The 18,144-nt window shown below is 42.8% G+C and overlaps 1 protein-coding gene and 1 long non-coding RNA gene across 2 annotated transcripts in view; one reads left to right on the top strand and one right to left on the bottom strand.

The window, feature by feature from the left end:
* The window catches only part of ttc27 (tetratricopeptide repeat domain 27), a 103,986-nt gene that overhangs the window by 40,411 nt on the left and 45,431 nt on the right, over positions 1–18,144 (top strand). The window contains exons 10-11 of the mRNA XM_046400976.1: positions 2,410–2,523; positions 14,841–14,936. Coding sequence (XP_046256932.1) covers positions 2,410–2,523; positions 14,841–14,936 — 210 coding nt within the window. The remainder of the gene's footprint in view (positions 1–2,409; positions 2,524–14,840; positions 14,937–18,144) is intronic.
* Positions 4,558–5,515, bottom strand: LOC124065538. Its single transcript, XR_006844442.1, has 3 exons — positions 5,458–5,515; positions 4,796–5,003; positions 4,558–4,583 (listed from the first exon to the last, which is right to left on the bottom strand). It is a non-coding gene; the product is annotated as an uncharacterized LOC124065538 (long non-coding RNA).

Here is an 18,144-nt window from a genome sequence, read left to right as displayed (position 1 = left end):
AAAAAAGTTCCAGTCTTTGTCATATGGTATGATGGACAGTCATTAAACTCTTACAGTGCAAGTACAGATACCAGCCTCTCGTCTGATGCAAGTAGAAGGTAATTTGTAACATTGAACAAATGATCAAAGTGCTGTCAAGCCCTTTATGAAGCACCCTTTACAAAATCTCCTTGGGAATTCATAGCCAGAACTTGATGGTGTAAATTTGGCAGTAAATTAAGTTGTAAAAACACTGTAGGATCTTACCTATTGATTTTATTAAAAAAAGAACTGGACATTGTTCATTCAGTACACATTCAGAATGTACCTGTGTGGAACAGGCTTGGAAATTATAGAATTTCAGCCAATAGTATTATCCAACTGAAAAAAAACATTTTCTGTGTTTTCATCCATCTGGTCAACAGTGAGCCCAGTTTGAACAATCGAAAGTGTATACTCTATTATCATTGTATGGAATGGGAAAGCTGCAGGCAGCCGCTGGATCTGTGAGCAGGCATCTTCTCAGTCTACATGTAGACCCAAGAATCTGCAGGCTGGTTAGATGGTTGTCATATGTCTGGCCTGTCTTCATCGCTCTGTCACTATCACCAGCAGAGATTTGCAGTATTTGTAGTTTTTTTCTGTATAGTATAGCAAGCAGGGTGCAGGTTTTCTTTTTATAGATGGTGGCAAAGTTTTTTTTAAAAAAAGAGTTTGTGCATATAGTGTAAGTTTTCTGAATGGGTAACCAGTCTACTTTGATGCCACCTCAGCTGCCAGCTGCAACCAGTCTTTTGTATAGTATAGATTTTCTTGTACTTTAAATGTATACCAGATTTTAAGGGTTCAAAACTGTAAGGGGAAGGGTCCTATTCTGTGTCTGTCAGTTTGCTTACTTGAAGGTATCTATTGAAGGTATATATGAAGGTAGCTATTAACATATGAAACCTGACCCAGTGACTGGAAATGATGTGTAAAGGCTATCCAAGAAATGTGAGTCCCAGGTTTCAGATAGTGATAATTCGTAATGGTAATAAAGCATTTTTTTTTCAGAAATACATTTTTGTGAAAGCCTAGGCCCCTCATTTCATACACAAAAAGCTCCTTTGGCCACAAATATTCCCCATGATGGATTTTCAGCAGTTTGAATTTTTTTCTGAGAAACCGTAAAATAAACAGAACTTTCTGGATTCTGACTGAATCGACACCTAAACAGGTTGCAGGACTGAGATACATATTTCTGTTAAGAACAAGCAGTAGCAACCAGTAGTTTGTAGTTTTTCAGTGGTGGTGGATCTGTTTGTTGCCCCACTGTTCAGCTGCTCAAACAGGAAACCACATGGCATACTGTTAAGAGATACACTATACAAAGGCTGTATTTTTAGTTATTAGTGTAGATACATGTCACTGGAATTTTGAATGAGGCTATCTTCTGTGACAGAACATCAAAGTTCAATTGCAGCTGCTAATGTAAGTAAGACTCAGTGCTTCCTGCATAGATGTTTCACATTAAAAGTGTGAAACAATTTAAGATGACGTAGCTGCAAGACGCAGCCTCGATGAGTCTCTGTTTTAATTTGTGTCAAAAGTGGGTATTTCAGTCTATGTACAACTTTTTAAATTTTGTAATATGTCAAGTGAAACCTTTATGGTAAACTGTATATGCAATGCTTTTTCCCGAACATTGTCGTCACGTTTGCTGCGTGTTTGGTGCGAGTTTTATAAATAACATAAGTAAGTTTTAGGTTTTATAAATAATGTGCGGTGCATTTTATTATGACACCTGATTGTATTGTAAATAGTTGTAAATAGCTGTACAAAAAATTGCCTGAGGCATTTACTGCATTTTAAGGTAAACAGTTGTAAACAACTTTTTGTTTGCTAAATTTGTACATCATTTTTTGAGATTTACAATTTATAGGCAAGGCAAGGTAAATCATTTTTAAGCTGAAATTTAAAGGTAAAATCAAAAATAGTCAAACGGACAATGACTCCAGAGGGTTAATGTAATATGTTACTGATATTCATTTTTCTACTTTTCCACGTATTATTATTTGTGATAATTGTTTTATATAAAATCAGAATTTTATATATGTTAGATTTGAGATGTATACTATTCATTTTGATGTTTTTAGCTTTTGTTCTTTTCATAGAGACATGCTGTCACTTTTGCATGTGGAAGTATCAGATCTGTATCATATTGCTTGTTTTGGTGCAGTGTCTGCATCTCTTGATTTTTGCCTTCATGCCTTTAATGTAACAGCCTTGACTATACTCCGGTGTCGTAAAAGCAAACCAACTATGATGGTCAAATACTCAAAATGTAACAAATTATAGACACCCATAATGATTTGCTTTACATTTCAAATTTAAAGACTAAATTTATTCTAATGTGTTCTTACTTTTTGTCTCTCCCATGTTTTTCTGCAGTGTATTCTGTCTCAGCCTAAATTCTGGAGTATAGAAGTCACAGCACTTTGCCTCAGGACCAAATTGGAAAAAGGAAGCTCCCGATGTGTTGAGAGAGCTATGATGCAAACCCAAGTAAGGAGATGTTGGGGGATTACATTTCTGTGTTCATTAATAATCCAGTCATTAGCAGTACTGTGAAGCTTTTTATATGTCAAGATTCAAAACATATATTTTATACTCACTAACTGAAACCTTTTTTTTTTTGTTTTTCTATTAAAGACAGGAGCATTTTTTAACTAGTCATGGAAAAGTAAAAAGAGATGGACTACCAGTGCTTTGACCTGCAAGTGCTTGCCTGATAGAATATAAGTAATTAAAGTTCTAAAAATTATATTTTCTAAATTTTACCAGGTTTTTGAAGAACAATTTTTGTATATACATTCATGTTACATATGTCCGCAGGAATTGAACCAGCATGTTGGATGTAACGATTTTTTTGACTATGATATTTTTTTTCAAGGCTGATCCTGTTTGTAATCAAGTTGAGTTGTTGGAGAGAGAGAGTGGTAGAGAATGCAATTCAATTCAATTCAATTCAGTTCAATTCAATTTTATTTATATAGCACCTTTTACAATCAAAATTCTCTCTGGGTGCTTTCCAGAAACCCAGAGCCTGAACCCCCAAGCAAGCAGACAGTGGCAAGAAAAAAAATCCCTTTCAACAGGAAGAAACCTTGAGCAGGACCCAGCTCACAAGGGAAAACCACCCTGCTGATAGTTGGCTGGGTAAAAGGAGGGGAAGAAGAGGTAGACAGGACAGAGAAGATGAAAGAGAGAGAGAGAGAAACATGCATGCAGTAAACATCATACATTACAATGGACAAACATGTTTTTATTAGAATGCTGAAAAACTATGTATTATATATATATATATATATGTGTGTGTGTATATATATATATATATATATATATATGTGTGTGTGTGTGTATATATATATATATATATATATGTGTGTGTGTATATATGTGTATGTGTGTATATATATATATATATATATATATATATATATATATATTATTTTATTTTTTTTAGATGATATGTTGTTTAAGTTAATTATACTAGCACTACATAGAAGATTGGCATAGGCAGATGTTGACAGTAGACACTGGGTTCATCAGAGGGCCAGATGCAGGTCAAGATTCAAAGCGTTTTTTATCATATGCACAATAAGGAAACAATGAAAATCTTACTTCCACACTGTCCACACTGAATGCCGTTAAAAGTTAAGGAATACTAAAATAATAGAATAATTTAAAGTAATTTAACAAAATATGCAATTGGAGTTAGAAAAGTGCATGTGTGCTGTGTCCGCCGTTGTGCAAAATTCAGCAGAATGAGTAATTGTGCAAAAACTGTCAGGAGGTAAACAGCATGGTACATGTGCAATTATTGAATAGTAAGGTGCAGTTGCTATGTTGCTGGATCTAAGCAGTTAGTATATGCAAGGGTACAGTCCATTGTTACAGACTCCTGTCAGCTGTTGAGTAGTCTGATGGCGGAGGGAAAGATGGAGTTCCAGAGTCTGGTGGTCCTGCACTTCACACTCCTGTACCTTCGGCCTGCTGTGGTAGATGCTCTGCAGACAGTGGCGGTCCTAGCCTGAATGGCGCCCTGGGCAAACAGCCCCTGTGGTGCCCCCCGAACTGGCTCACGCCCCCACCAACCTAAAGAGAACATCGGGTGAAAAGTATATGTATAAACTTTATTAAGATAGAAATACAGTAAAACAAACTAAACATTAAACAACCAATTTAAAGTGCACAACCATAAATATATGCAAGATATATATTGTTTTTAAAGTGCTTTATAAATAAAGCTGAATTGAATTGAATTGAAAGAAAATACACATTTCATATCGCAAGCATAGAAAAGCACGCCAAAGAAATACGGATAATTGAATATAAATAACAACAATAAAAATACAAGTCAAAATACACAAATCTTTCACACACACAGAACTAAAACCAGACCCTTCTGGTGACATCTCCCATTAGGAAAAAAGAAATCTGATGCCACCTAACTTGGCCCTCGGTCCTTATGCTGTCTGTCAGAGGTGATGGCCAGTCTGCAGGGTCTGTTGAAAGAGGCTCTTCCCCAGTGAAAGTTGAACTTTGTGGGGGTTCAGGCATTTCTGCAGAACAGCACATTTGATTTGGCACATTATTCAAAGCACACAGCAGTGGAACAAAACATGGTTTTAAGAAATAGCAAAACTGGATTAATCACAACTAACAGGAAAAAATGTGTACAGGCAGGTAAAATTCACAGATAAAACACACTGCTACTTCTATCTTCACACACACACACACACACACACACAAATGACAGCAAAATACCGCCCACCTATAGGCTCCTGCTGAGGAGAAGCAGCAGCAAACTCTTCATGGCCTTCCTGAGACATGGCAGGAGATGCCATAGAAGCCATAGCAGCCGTAGAGGTGGATGGGATCACCTGATCCTCTGCTCCAGATGAGGCCTCTATTGCTGGAGACTCATCCTGGGCAGGAGGCGCTCCAAAATATTTTAGCAGTGTTGCTGGAAAAGTGCATCACTGTAAACATGCATGAACGGCACACTTAAATACATTAGCTATCTCTTAATGTTATTACGCCTATTACATGCTATTAACCTCCAGATTAACCAACGGGGAGAAATGCTTCATTGCCCGAATTCTATTAACGTTATACTGAGACAGAAAATAATGGGCGAAATGTGGGCAACGTCCGTCTTTTTAAGGCTAGCTTACTGCACGGAAAATCCCGACGGCCAAATACAGTATGCAGCGATAACCAAATGGTCACAAAGCAATGACAGCAAAGGTGCTGATAGCTTAAGTGTAGACACAGTTATTGGTATGTATGTATGTTAACTCAGATAATGTTCAGGTTAACTATAACTAGCGCACAAAACAGCAAACAAGCTAATGACCGCTAAACAGTTAACGTTAGCCCCTTTTCATAACGTAATTACAGTCGTACGCTACAGAGGGAACATTAGCTACATACCTTTGTTTTTGGACCGTTTCTCCTCTTCTTCTTTCCTTTTCTTTCTGAAATAAGCACCTAATAGCTTTGGCCTTTTTCTGTCCATTATGTTTATTACCTGAATCGGAGTCGCCTCGGGAATCAACAGGTTACGCTGATGCCAATGCCCTCTGACGTGACGGACAGCAGGGGTCAAGACTAAACCAATACATTGGTGGTGTACAGATAGTCTCATCTTTGAATAGTAAGGCTGTATTATTGGCCTTCGCACAACCCACAGATGATAAACAAGAGTGTATGGAATTTGAAATAGGCCTACAGTAGGCAACTACCTGGTGTTATGAATGAAATTTACTTTGAGTGCTATTTGATTCCATAACTGTGGAACAATTAGGAGGATCCCCGTTCCCCCTTCTCCTTATTTCAGTGATTTGACCTCAGTGAGTGACCCTACCTCCACCTCCACCCAACGCCAGGGGGCGCCAATTATTAATTAATTATTAAAGTATTTATTTATCTTTTTTTGTCTTTTTTTTTTTTTTTTTGGTGGGCGGGGCGGAGGTCTTCACATGCCGTCCCCAGCAAAGTGCCGCCCTGGGCGGCTGCCCAATTTGCCCATATGAGAAACCGCTACTGTCTGCAGAGAGAGCATAGATAAATGGTGATCTTAGACGCAGTCTTCACCACTCTGTGCAGGCGTTTGCGGTCCATGACAGTAGAGCTGCCGTACCACACAGTGATGCAGCTGGTCAGGATGGACTCAACAACGCAGCTGTAAAAGTTGCTGAGGATCTTGGGCAACATGCCAAACTTCCTCAGCCTCCTCAGGATGTACAGCCGCTGCTGAGCTTTCTTTACAAGCTGTGTGGTGTTGAATGTCCAGGTGAGGTCCTCGCTGATGTGGACACCCAGATATTTAAAGCTGCTCACCCTCTTTGTTTCCAGTCCCTGGATAAGCAGTGGCTGATGAGGGCTCCTCTCCTTCCTCATGTCCACTATCATCTCCTTGGTCTTGTCTGTGTTGAGGGTGAGGTTGTTGACCTCACACCATGTCACCAGAGAGGCCACCTCGTCTCCGCCAGTGATGCGTCCTATCACAGCGGTATCGTCTGCAAACTTCAGGGTGATGTTGTCCTTGTGGGAGGCTACGCAGTCGTGGGTGAACAGGGTGTAGAAGATGGAACTGAGGAAACACCCCTGTGGTGTGCTGATATTTGTGATGATGCTGGCTGAAGTCCTGTTCCCTGTTCTGACAGACCACCAGTCATAAAAGTCCAGGAGCCAGTCACAAAGGATGGGGTGTAGTCCGAGGGAGAACAGTTTGTGGGTGAACTTGTGGGTGATGACCGTGTTGAAGGCGGAGCTGTAGTCTATAAAGAGGCATCTTGATGTAGGAGTCTTTATTCTCCAGGTGTGAGAGGGAGATGTGCAGGGCTGCGGCGATAGCGTCTGAGGTGGACCTGTTGAGCCGGTAGGCGTACTGCAGGGGGTCCAGTGTGTCCGCGATGCTGCTCTGAATGTGGGCCAGCACCACTCTCGCGAAGCACTTCATAATGATTGGAGTGAGTGCTACTGTCCTATAGTCATTCAGGATTCATTCAGTCATTCAGAAACAAAGAGATGTGGTCCAAATGTCCAAAGAAGGGGCGTGATGCAGCCCTGTATGTACCCCTTATGTTGGTGTATACGTGATCCAAAGTGTTCTTATCACAGGTGGGGATGTCTACGTGCTAGTGGTATTTGGGGAATACAGTCCGTAGATTACACTGATTAAAGCTGCCAGCTGGGGTCTAAGAGACATGTAGTTGGGTTAGATTTATTAATGCTGAAGGTCAGTTCAGGGTGGTCTAGGGGCAGGAAGCTGTCCAGAGGTGGATTAGGACTAAAAGAGGTTTTTAAAGATGGCAGTATATTGGCTATCATGGTGAGATCTTGATTGATTTTTTTTCTCTAACCTTAGTGATTTTATTGATGAAGAAACTCATAAAGTCTGCACTACTAAGAGCTGCAGGAATATAAGGCTCAACAGAGCTGTGACTTTGTCAGCCTGGCTACAGTGTTAAAGAGAAAACATGAGTTGTTCTTGTTTTGCTCTATTAATGATGAGTAATAAGCTGTTCTGACTTGAAGATGGGCCTTTTTATACGTCAATAAACTATCTCTCCAGGCCCTCTGGGATTCAACTGATTTGGAGGAGTACCACTTCCTCTCCAACCATCTTGATACCTTTTTCAGTGTTTGTATATTTGAATTATACCAAGGAGCTAGCCTCCTATGATTTGTAACTTTCTTTTTTAGTGGGACAACCATAACTAAAACTGTGTGTAGAGTGGCTGCAGTGTTGGTGACAAAGCAGTCAATTTCTGCAGGAGTAATATTTAAATCAGTACGGTCTGTTATCCTGGTATATGGTGCTGAGGGGAGCTGTGATGGGATTGCATCCCTAAATATATGTATTCTGAGAGAGGCATCTGGTATAGTAAATCTTTTTGTTGTGTGCTGTTAGGTCTGTTAAAGTTAGTTCACAAGTTATAAGTGAGTGGTCTGAAAGGAGAGCTTTTTGAGGGGCAGCTAACAGGTTCTTAGTTTCTAGGCCATAGGTGAGAACCAGATCGAGGGTGTGATTGTGACAGCGTGTTGGTTCATTTACTATCTGAAGGAAACCTATTGAATCTAAGAGTGACTTAAAGGCTGTCTTAAGAGGTCCATATGAATGTTAAAGTCACCCACTCTATCTGTACTGAGCACTAAGGTAGATATTAAGTCAGAAATTATTTAATTTTTTTTATTTTTTATAGTACTCTGTTATTATTTTTTTATTATTTTTTAAAATATTTTTATTGTTTATTATTATATTTTGTGGGGGAATTACTTTCTACTTTTGTATGCTTCGTTGTATTGCAACCCTGGCACACCGTCAAGATTGTCGCATAGCGTGAAAACTCCCGGGTGCACCAGAGAAATTAACCCATACAAAGCAAGTAAATCATTCCACAAAAAGTATAGAGAAAGGGGATAAGAGCCATATCACTACTTTGAGCGCCGGATGGTTTGCCAGAATTTCCTCAAGGCCGACCAATAGTCCTCCTCCATGGCCTCCCCGAACTCCTCCCAGACCCGAGTTTTTGCTTCCGCAACTGCTCAGTCTGCCGCACGCTTGGCCCTCCGATACCCATCAGCTGCCTCGGGAGTCCCATGACAGGCACCAGAGACCTTACGACCACAGCTCCGAGCGGCAGCTTCCACAATGGAGGTGGAAAACATGGTCCACTCGGACTCAATGTCCCCAGCCTCCCTCGGGATCTGGTCAAAGTTCTCCCGGAAGTGTGAGTTGAAAACCCCTCTGATGGAGGGTTCTGCCAGACGTTCCCAGCAGACCCTTACAGTACGTTTGGGTCTGCCAAGTCTGTCCGGCTTCCTCCTCCACCAGCGGATCCAACTCACCACCAGCTGGTGATTGGTGGACAGCTCAGCCCCTCTCTTCACCCGAGTGTCCAAAACATATGACACGATGACACGACCACGAAGTCGATCATTGACCTCTGGCCCAGGGTGTCCTGGTGCCATGTGCACTGATGGACACCTTTATGCATGAACATGGTGTTCGTTATGGACAAACTGTGACTAGCACAGAAGTCCAACAACAGAACACCGCTTGGGTTCAGATCGGGGAGGCCGTTCCTCCCAATCACGCCACTCCAGGTATCACTGCCGTTGCCCACGTGGGCATTGAAGTCCCCCAGTAGAACTATGGAGTCCCCGGTCGGAGCACATTCAAGTACCATTCCCAGGGACTCCAAGAAAGCCGGGTACTCTGCACTGCTGTTTGGCCCATAGGCCGAAACAACAGTGAGAGGCCTTTTCCCGACCCGTAGGCGTAGTGAAACGACTCTCTCGTTCACCGGGGAGAACTCCAACACATGGTGGCTAAGCTGGGGGACTATGAGCAAGCCTACACCAGCTCGCCGCCTCACACCATGGGCGACTCCAGAGTAGAAGAGAGTGCAGCCTCTCTCCAGGAGTTGGGTTCCAGAGCCCAGGCTGTGTGTGGAAGTGAGCCTGACTATCTCTAGCCGGTACCACTCAATTTCCTGCAAAAGCTCAGGCTCTTTCCCCCCCAGTGAGCCAGAGTAGCCAGAGTTTTTGTCCAGGATTTGGGTCACCGGGATCCCCGTCCACAGCTGTTGCCCAAACCACGTTGCACCGACCCCTTCTGAACCCTCTCGCGGGCGGTGGGCCTACGAGAGAGCGGGCCCACGTCGCTTATTCGGGCTGTACCCGGCCAGGTCCCGTGGGCGGAGACCCGGCCACCAGACGCTCACCTGCGAGCCCCAACCCCAGGTCTGACTCCGGGGTGAGCCCCCGGTAATGCCGATCCGGGCGACGTACACATCCTTGTTGTTTTGTCTTTCATCAGAGGTTTCTGAAGCGGATAGAACTTTTCATAAAATAAGAAACTCCGCAACAAATGAAATATACTATTCCGGAGAAAATTCAACAGCGCTTCCAAAATGCTACAACATGTTATATTCCCAACCTCAGACAAGCAACGACAACCAGATCTATGCCTTCCTGGCCAAGATAAATCTTCATCAGATCACTGATGAACAAAATGGAAAATTAATATCTAAAATAACAAAAGAAATTCAATCAGCAATCAGGAGAGTGAAAGGTGGGAAGTCTCCAGTGACAGATGATTTTTCCACAGAATGGTACAAAACAATGCAAGATCAACTAATTCCAAAACTCAAGCATTAACATTTAACTATGACCCTCCATCTTCAAATAAGATAATGCACAATTGGAATTGGGATGCTGAGTCCATTAAGTATTTGGTTGTCATTACATTGCATGTAGTTCACATGCATGTGTACATCCACAGAGTCTCTGTCAGTGTTTCACAGTCTGGTGTTTATGTGTGTGTACGTTCACAGTTTGTTGAGTGTATTATGTGATGGAGCCCACAGCTCTGTGATAAAAGCTCTGTTCCTCATCCTGTTAGTGCTGGTTCTCATTGTTTTGAACCATTTTCCAAATGGCAGCACAACAGTGAGTTTCATGAATATACTGCTTGCTGTAGTTTGTTGGAGTGCACAGTGTTAACGTTAGGGAGTTTTAACCCAGGGATGCACTGGGCTGCCTTCACCACTCAGAATCAGAGTTCCTTTATTTATCCCCGAAGGGAAATCCTTTTTCATACATTTTTTGACATTGCACTTGCAGTATTCCCGACCAAGAAAGAAAAGTGAAAGGTGTAAAAATAGGATAAACAAAACAGAATAAGTATAAATCTAAAATCTAAGTACGGGTATTTACATGTGTTCAAAATTTAAAAAAAAATAAAAATACAGGTATGTACATGTGTAAAAAACAATATATATACATTGTATATATAAAGTAAGTGTGTCCGTCACAGTGCTGAGTTTAGCAGTTTGATGGCGACAGGCAGAAATTATTTCCTGTGTCGCTCTGTGGTGCATCGTGGTAGTAAGAGTCTGTTGCTGAACGAGCTCCTGTAGTTGATCAGCACATTGTGGAGAGGGTGAGAGGGAAAGTCCAGTATAGACCTTATTTTGGACAACATCCTCCTCTCAGGCACCACTGTCAGAGAGTCCAGTTCCTCTCCCACAACATGGCTGGCCTTCTTAATGATTCTATTGAGTCTGTTTGTGTCCCTCACCCTCAGGCAGCTGCCCCAGCAGGCAACAGCATATGTGATGGCACTGGACACCACCGACTCATAGAACATCCTCAGCATCATCCTGCAGATGCCTCAGAAAATAAAGGCGGCTCTGGCCCTTTCTGTAGACAGTGTCCGCGTTCTTGCACCAGTCCAATTTGTGGTCCAAGTACACCCCCAGGTATTTCTACTCCTCCACCACCTCCATATGGAGGTGTCATTGGAGCCTTAGTCCTCCCCAGGTCCACCACCAGTTCCTTGGTCTTTGTCACATTGAGCTGTAGGTGGTTTTTCCCACTCCATGTGACAAAGTTGCCCACTACTGTCCTGTACTCTCTCTCATCCCCCCCAGTAATACATCATCAGAAAATTTCTGAAGATGGCAGGACTCTGTGCAGTGCGTAAAGTCTGTGGTTTAGATAGTGAAGAGGAAGGGACAGAGGACGGTCCCCTGTGGAGCCCCAGTGTTGCTGATCACTTCATCTGACAAGCAGCACTTCAGGCGTACATGCGGTGCGGTCTGCCCGCCAGATAGTCTGCGATCCAGGACACAAGTGGGGCATCCACCTGCATCGCTGTCAGCTTCTCCGCCAACAGAGCCGGCCTGATGGTGTCAAACGCACTCGAGAAATCGAAGAACATGATTCTCACGGTGCTTGCTGGCTTGTCCGGGTGGGTGTAGACCCTGTTCAGTAGGTAGTGATGGTATGATGAATGATGGTATCGTCCACTCCAAGGCGGGGCTGGTTGGCGCACTGAAGGGGATCCTGAAGTGGTTGGACCATGGGCCGGAGCTGTTCCAGGACGAGTCTTTCCAGGGTCTTCATTATGTGTGACGTCAGAGCCACAGGCCTGTAGTCCTTGGGGTCGCTGGGATGCAGTGTCTTCGGGACAGGAATGAGGCATGACGTCTTCCACGCCATGGGGACCCTCTAGTCATAAGACTCCGCTGTTTCAAAGCTTCCCTCTTCCTCCGTAACTTTTTATTTTCCCTGCATCCTCTGTGAGTCTTGATCCAGCATTCAGCAGGGATTACTCTCGGTGTTTTCCCTGGAGCGGTGGCCGGCTTCAGGTCCATCAGCTGATCCCGAGTGTAAACAATGCGGGCAGCGAGGAGTTTCATCGCCGCACTGAAAAGTGTAGTTCAAGACCCACAACTTTCCTGGTGTGTGGTGGGTAGAAAAACAGTGTAGTCCAGAGTAAAAGAAAGTAAAAAGAGTCGTGAAAATATAATAAAAAGCAGTAGAAACAGTGAAGAAGATTGGGAGCGTCTGTAACAGTCTGCACACGTATTGACGCATGTGCACTGTATGAAGTGAAGATTCTTCCATTCAGCATCTGTGCAGCTGGCATACCACACAATGATGCAGTTGGTAAGGATGCTCTTCATTGTACTTCTACTCATGGTAGAGGTTGAGCATCAGTCTCTGTTGGAGCTTTTTAAACTGGGTTTGAGGTGTTGCATGTCAGCTGATTTGATATATTGACTCCAAGGAACCTTATGCTTTCCACAAGTTCCACTTCATCTCCATTTATGTGGAGAGGGAGGTCTTCTGTTCTCATTGTTCTTCTAAAGCAGACCTGGGCATTTTACGGCCCTTTGGGCTATATACGGCCCTTTGGGCATCCCTGTCCCACCCGCGACATTCTCACACAGCTGTTGGGCTTCTATAGGTGTGTCAGGGTTGTTTGGAGTGCTGTCATGATGGTATCCTCTGTGGAGCGGTTTGCTACACTACACTCCTGGTACTCCCATGGACTCTTGGCTAGCTTTGCTAACTCTTCTAACCATCTTGTTTGCCAACAACCTCACATTGACGAGTGAGGGGAGACAAGACAAGGCAACTTTATTTGTATAGCCCATTTTTACAGGCTGTTTGTCTCATAACATCATAGCAACATCCTCTGCTCGTCAACTCTCACATCAACTAAGGAAATACTCCCGAAAAAACAGCGGGGGAAAATGGGAGGAACCTCAGGGTGAGCAACAGAGAAGGGATCCCTCACACAGGACAGGCAGACGTGCAGTGGAAGTTGTACAGGCAGGAAAGCAGTTAGCAATCATGAAATATGGGATAAATGGGGAATGTTCAGTTAGAGGAGGGCTGATGGAGGCAGCTCCTGGTGGGAAGGCTGGGCCGGAAGCATTGAAAGCAGGAGCAGCAGGCTGGTTGATGAGCAGGGACGGCAGAGTTGAAGCAGAAGGAAGGAGGTGATGCAGGTGGAGGTTGGTGCCGGTGGATAGAGCTCTGGAGAAGTCTATGAAGACACAGAAAGTGCGAGACACCAAGGTCAGACTACACAGTATAACAGATAAAGACAGAATAGTAATTGTGTAAAAGGAGAGAAGAGAAGAGCGGAGAGGAGATAGCTCCCTGTATCCTGATGTGTCCCCCAGCAGATTTATTAGAGATTTGGACATGAGGGACCAAATGTTTAACAAACCTCATTTAATAGTTAAATTGGATTGGTTAGCTAAAATAGTTGTTTTGATTTGATTAACCCAGTTTTTATGAACAACTCCTCTAGATTTGGGTGTGGGCTTATACAGTCTCAAGCAGACACAGTTTCTATGGGGTGTGAAGGGGGTTGGGGGTTGTGACAGTCGAAAAGAGCTTGTAGAGTGGTGTGCAAGATGGCAGCTCTGCCTCCTGGTCTGGACTCTGTGTGGTTGTCATGGTTTTGGGTGACATACAGAATTTACTATGTTCATAGCCAAGAGAGCTGGCGAGAAACTCAGGAGACAAATCTGGTGGGGTTGTTGCGCGGATGTTTATGAGTTCGCCTCTGGTGTAATAAATCTGTGAACTGAGGCATCGACCGGGATAAAAACACAAAAACAGTAAAAAGAGAGCTGAACCAAACACCATGTCGACCGTCTGCGGTGCCATGATGGATGGAATCTTCAGTGCGATCAGCTAATCCTGGGAGTAAACAAAGTGGGCATGTGGTAATTGCGTGAATGAAAATTAGCAAAACTCTTGTAAGTAGCATGGTTAGCTAGGGCACAGCTTCCAAAAAATGTTATAATAAATAAATAAATAAAATAAATAAAAAAAAAAGAAGTACGGGCTAAAAGCTTAGAAAAAAGTAGGATCAACAGCAGCAGGCTGTATCCACGATTGGTGCAAGTAAAATTGACACCATGGCTGTCACAAGGCTTTCTGCAAAGGTAACATTTCTAAAAATGTTAAGGACCCTAAATTGTACAACTATATCTCAAGCTTTATTGCAGAAGTGAACATTTCACCTGAAATTTGACACATTTTGCCTGGACCAACAGAAGTAGTCACACAAAAACAAAAATGCAATCTTTAACCATGCCAATTTAATCTTGCTTTGCCTGATAGACTGTACAATACATAGTCCTGTTGTACAGCATTTCTTCAGACTATATGTAACAAAAACAAAGTTTTGCTGATTGCTTGTTAACATGAATAGATGTTGAAAGTCAGTCGTTGTATGATTTGCCAAGGAAGGCTCAGGAGAGAGTTAATCACACCATATACTACTGTGCCAATTGATACCGATATTTGCTGAAATTACATCTCATTCAATAAGCATGCATTCCAAAGATATTTTGTCAGAGTCACTCTTGAAGTGACTGAAGCTTCCAGTGACCACAATCACACCATGGTAAAATACAGCATCTAACTAATTTTGTGTATTTATCAGAAAATAACATACCCAGCAGAAAACTTAATTTCCTCTTTTCCTTTACCAGGCAATAGTAGACCACTTTGAAGATAAGAACTGCCCTGTGACCGAGCGGCTCAAAGTCTTCTACTGCTGCCATGTCCCTCCCAGATGGGCTGTTCAGGTAACAAAAACTTTTTTTGAATTTGAATTTGAAGTCATCAGATGTGGTGGAATAATTTTTTATGAAGAGGGGAATGGTGCTTCTACTGTGTCACGCGACAGCCAATAGAATTTTACTTTTATTGGGAACTGAATGAACCGGTTGAACCTGTTATATGCATTAAGTTTTATATTTTTCTGAGCATTAAATACCATAATAACTTAAACAATCACTGTTGCGTGGCCTGCTAATACTGTAATGCATTGTGTAGTGTAAGGTATAATGCAGTGCTTCTCAATTATTTTCTGTTACGCCTCCCCCCAGCAAGAAGAAAACAATTCACGCCCCCCCACCCACTCTCCGCCGCGACTATAAATAATAGTAATAATAATATGTAATAATATTTAATAATATGTAATAATATGATGCTAACAGTGCTCGCTGGTTTACTGAAGTAGCATTCACAAAGCGGGATGATTGTTGGCAATATTCGGCACGTTTTCGCTGAAAAAACTCCAGCGGCTTATCAGCATGATTATGATGTAATGTCTTCAAGTGGCGCCTTAATTTATTTGGTTTCATGCTGTCCGCTGCCAGCATTTTTAGACACAGTAAACACACCGGTCTTTCCTCGTCTCCCACTGTAGTCACAGTGAAGCCAAGCGCTACATGTGCAATTACACTTTATTCTAGTACGGCAAAAAAAGCATGTTCCCCAGGGTCACACGCCCCCCCCCCTGGCATCGCACCGCCCCACTATTTGAGAAGGACTGGTATAATGTAATGTACTGTATCAGAATCAGAATTCCTTTATTAATCCCTGGAGGGAAATTCTGTAAATACTGTAGTGTGAATAGGTGTGCAAAGCAGCATTATTGATTGATTGTGATGGTTCTCCCTTGTGAGCCGGGTCCTGCTCAAGGTTTCTTCCTGTTAAAAGTGAATTTTTCCTTGCTACTGTCTGCTTGCTCGGGGGTTCAGGCTCTGCGTTTCTGTAAAGCACCTAGGGACAATTTTGATTGTAACAGGTGCAATATAGGGCTGGGTATCGATCACAAATTTTCAGTACCGGTACCAATACCGATACCTTTACTTAGATACCGGTTCCTGAACGATACTTTATTCGATACCAATTTTGTATCATCAATTGTAACAAAAAGAAAATTACATTACACATTACAGTACAAATCTTGAGTTTTATTTTTCAGCTTTGGTATTTTTCCTCTCCAAGCAGTTTTCTTACAGAAAAAACTAACAACGAATAATTTCCAGTGCACAGTTGCAAAGGTGGAGATTTTGAATCAGGTCGCTCGGCACGGTGGCCAACAAGTACAAACGCGCTGCATATACAGCGTCTTCCTTTTGCACCTGTTTTCCTATATGCAGCGCATATATTGCATCACGCACTACATTATGTATGTGTATGTGGTGTACTTTTGCTCTTTCCCACATGTGACACCAATCCAATATCGGTCCAGGTCATGGCAACCTGTAGCCATTGTTTTCTCATGTTCTCATGTATCTATTCTATTCTCAGAACAACCTCGGCTCTCATTTTCCTACACCGTCAATTGACTCCCATACGTAACATCTAAAACAAATACTGCATAAGGCTGCGCTCTTTTAACGTGAATATAAAGGAACTTTTCTCAGATAAAACAATTTGCAAACGAAAAACACATCTGGACTGGCTCATACCATTTTAATCACGCTGCATGCTGCCAACTTGAAATTAAAAAAACTGCTATATGCATTTTGAAATAGCCTATATATGCAATAAAAACTACTGTATATTAACAAACTGAAAAAGATCAGGGTAGATTTCACTGAAATCTCTAATGAGAAATTTGCATGCTGTTGAGACGTTCAAGCCTTCATAATCACAGAGAAGCCATGGCGTCTTGTTGCGCACTTGTGGCATCTATGAGCCTGGCTGTAGCTGCAGCCAACTCGTCCTCATTTGTAATTTCTTTGATTCAACTTGTACTTGTAGGGAATATTTTCACCAGACATTTTGACCGAGGGGTTAAAAAATACCAGCAGATTTTAATGGAAACCCAGGTCACAGTAATACCGTATACTGGGGTAAAATGTGGAGGAGGTTTGACGCTATTAAAATTTGGATACCACCCAACTCTAGTCCACAGTGAAGGTCAGCAGCTCTCCATTTGCACTGTAAACAGTGTGAACAAAGTTCACCTTCCCCTTCCTGAGTCACTGAATGGTTTGCCAGAATTGCCAGCCAAAAGTCTTGCTCCATGGACACCCCAAACTCCTCCTACATCCGAGTTTCTGCTTCAGCAACGGCTTGATCCATGCATTGTTTGACCTGCCAGTAGCTGTCAGGTGCCTCTGGAGTCCCACAAACCAGCTATGGCCTGTAGGACTCGTTCTTCAGCTTGACAGCACCCCTACTGTCCACCAGCGTGTTCAGGGATTGCTCCTGCGACTAGCACCAGTTTTGACTGCAGCTCCATACTGCTGCCTCACCACCCCCTGGATGCAGTCAAAGCTCTGCCTTAGGTGGGAGTTGAAGACCATCAAGACAGGGTCCTCAGTCTGATGTTCCAGCAAACCCTCGCCGTTTGTTTAGGTGTACTGGGTCTTTCCAGCATCCTCCCCTAATCCCTGATCCGAAACGGGCAGGCCATTCCTTCTAGTCACACCCCTCCGGGTCATGCTGTCATTGCCCATGTAGGCATTAAAGTCCCCCAGCAGAGCAATGGAGTTTTCAGTAGGGGCACCTTCCAGTGGTTGGTGGATGGCTCACTGAAGGACAGAACCATGTCCCTGCTTCAGGCTGGGCTGGCAAGGTGCCATGGGTAACGGCCTGGACTCCAGACACTTAACACGCCCCTTCCACAGGCTTTGCTCCATGGCTGGCCCTTGGTAACCCCCAGGCAGGGTACACTTGTCCTTCTGTAGCTTTGTGGCCTTCCTGAACTGCACTTTGTCTGGCCCTTCAGCTTGGACCAGTTTGCCTTGGGAGACATTACTGAGGGCATACTAATTATATAACTAAAAGATTAAAGATAATTATTAATCAAACAATAAATAATAATTAATGATTATTACTAGTTAGTAATGATTAATTATTATTGTCAATTGCAAAGCGCCACATTATTGCCAGGGTTCACTTAGTAGTGTCAATATTTGATTTACACTGATGAAACAAAACTGTTCAATCTCGAACAGGTTGCACAGGGATCAGGCATGAAAAGCCTTTTTC

Source organism: Scatophagus argus, chromosome 10, assembly GCF_020382885.2.
Source record: "Scatophagus argus isolate fScaArg1 chromosome 10, fScaArg1.pri, whole genome shotgun sequence".
Classification (NCBI taxonomy): Eukaryota; Metazoa; Chordata; class Actinopteri; family Scatophagidae; genus Scatophagus; species Scatophagus argus.
The sequence above is the reverse complement of the archived record's forward strand: the minus strand, read 5'-3'. Positions and strand labels throughout refer to the sequence as shown.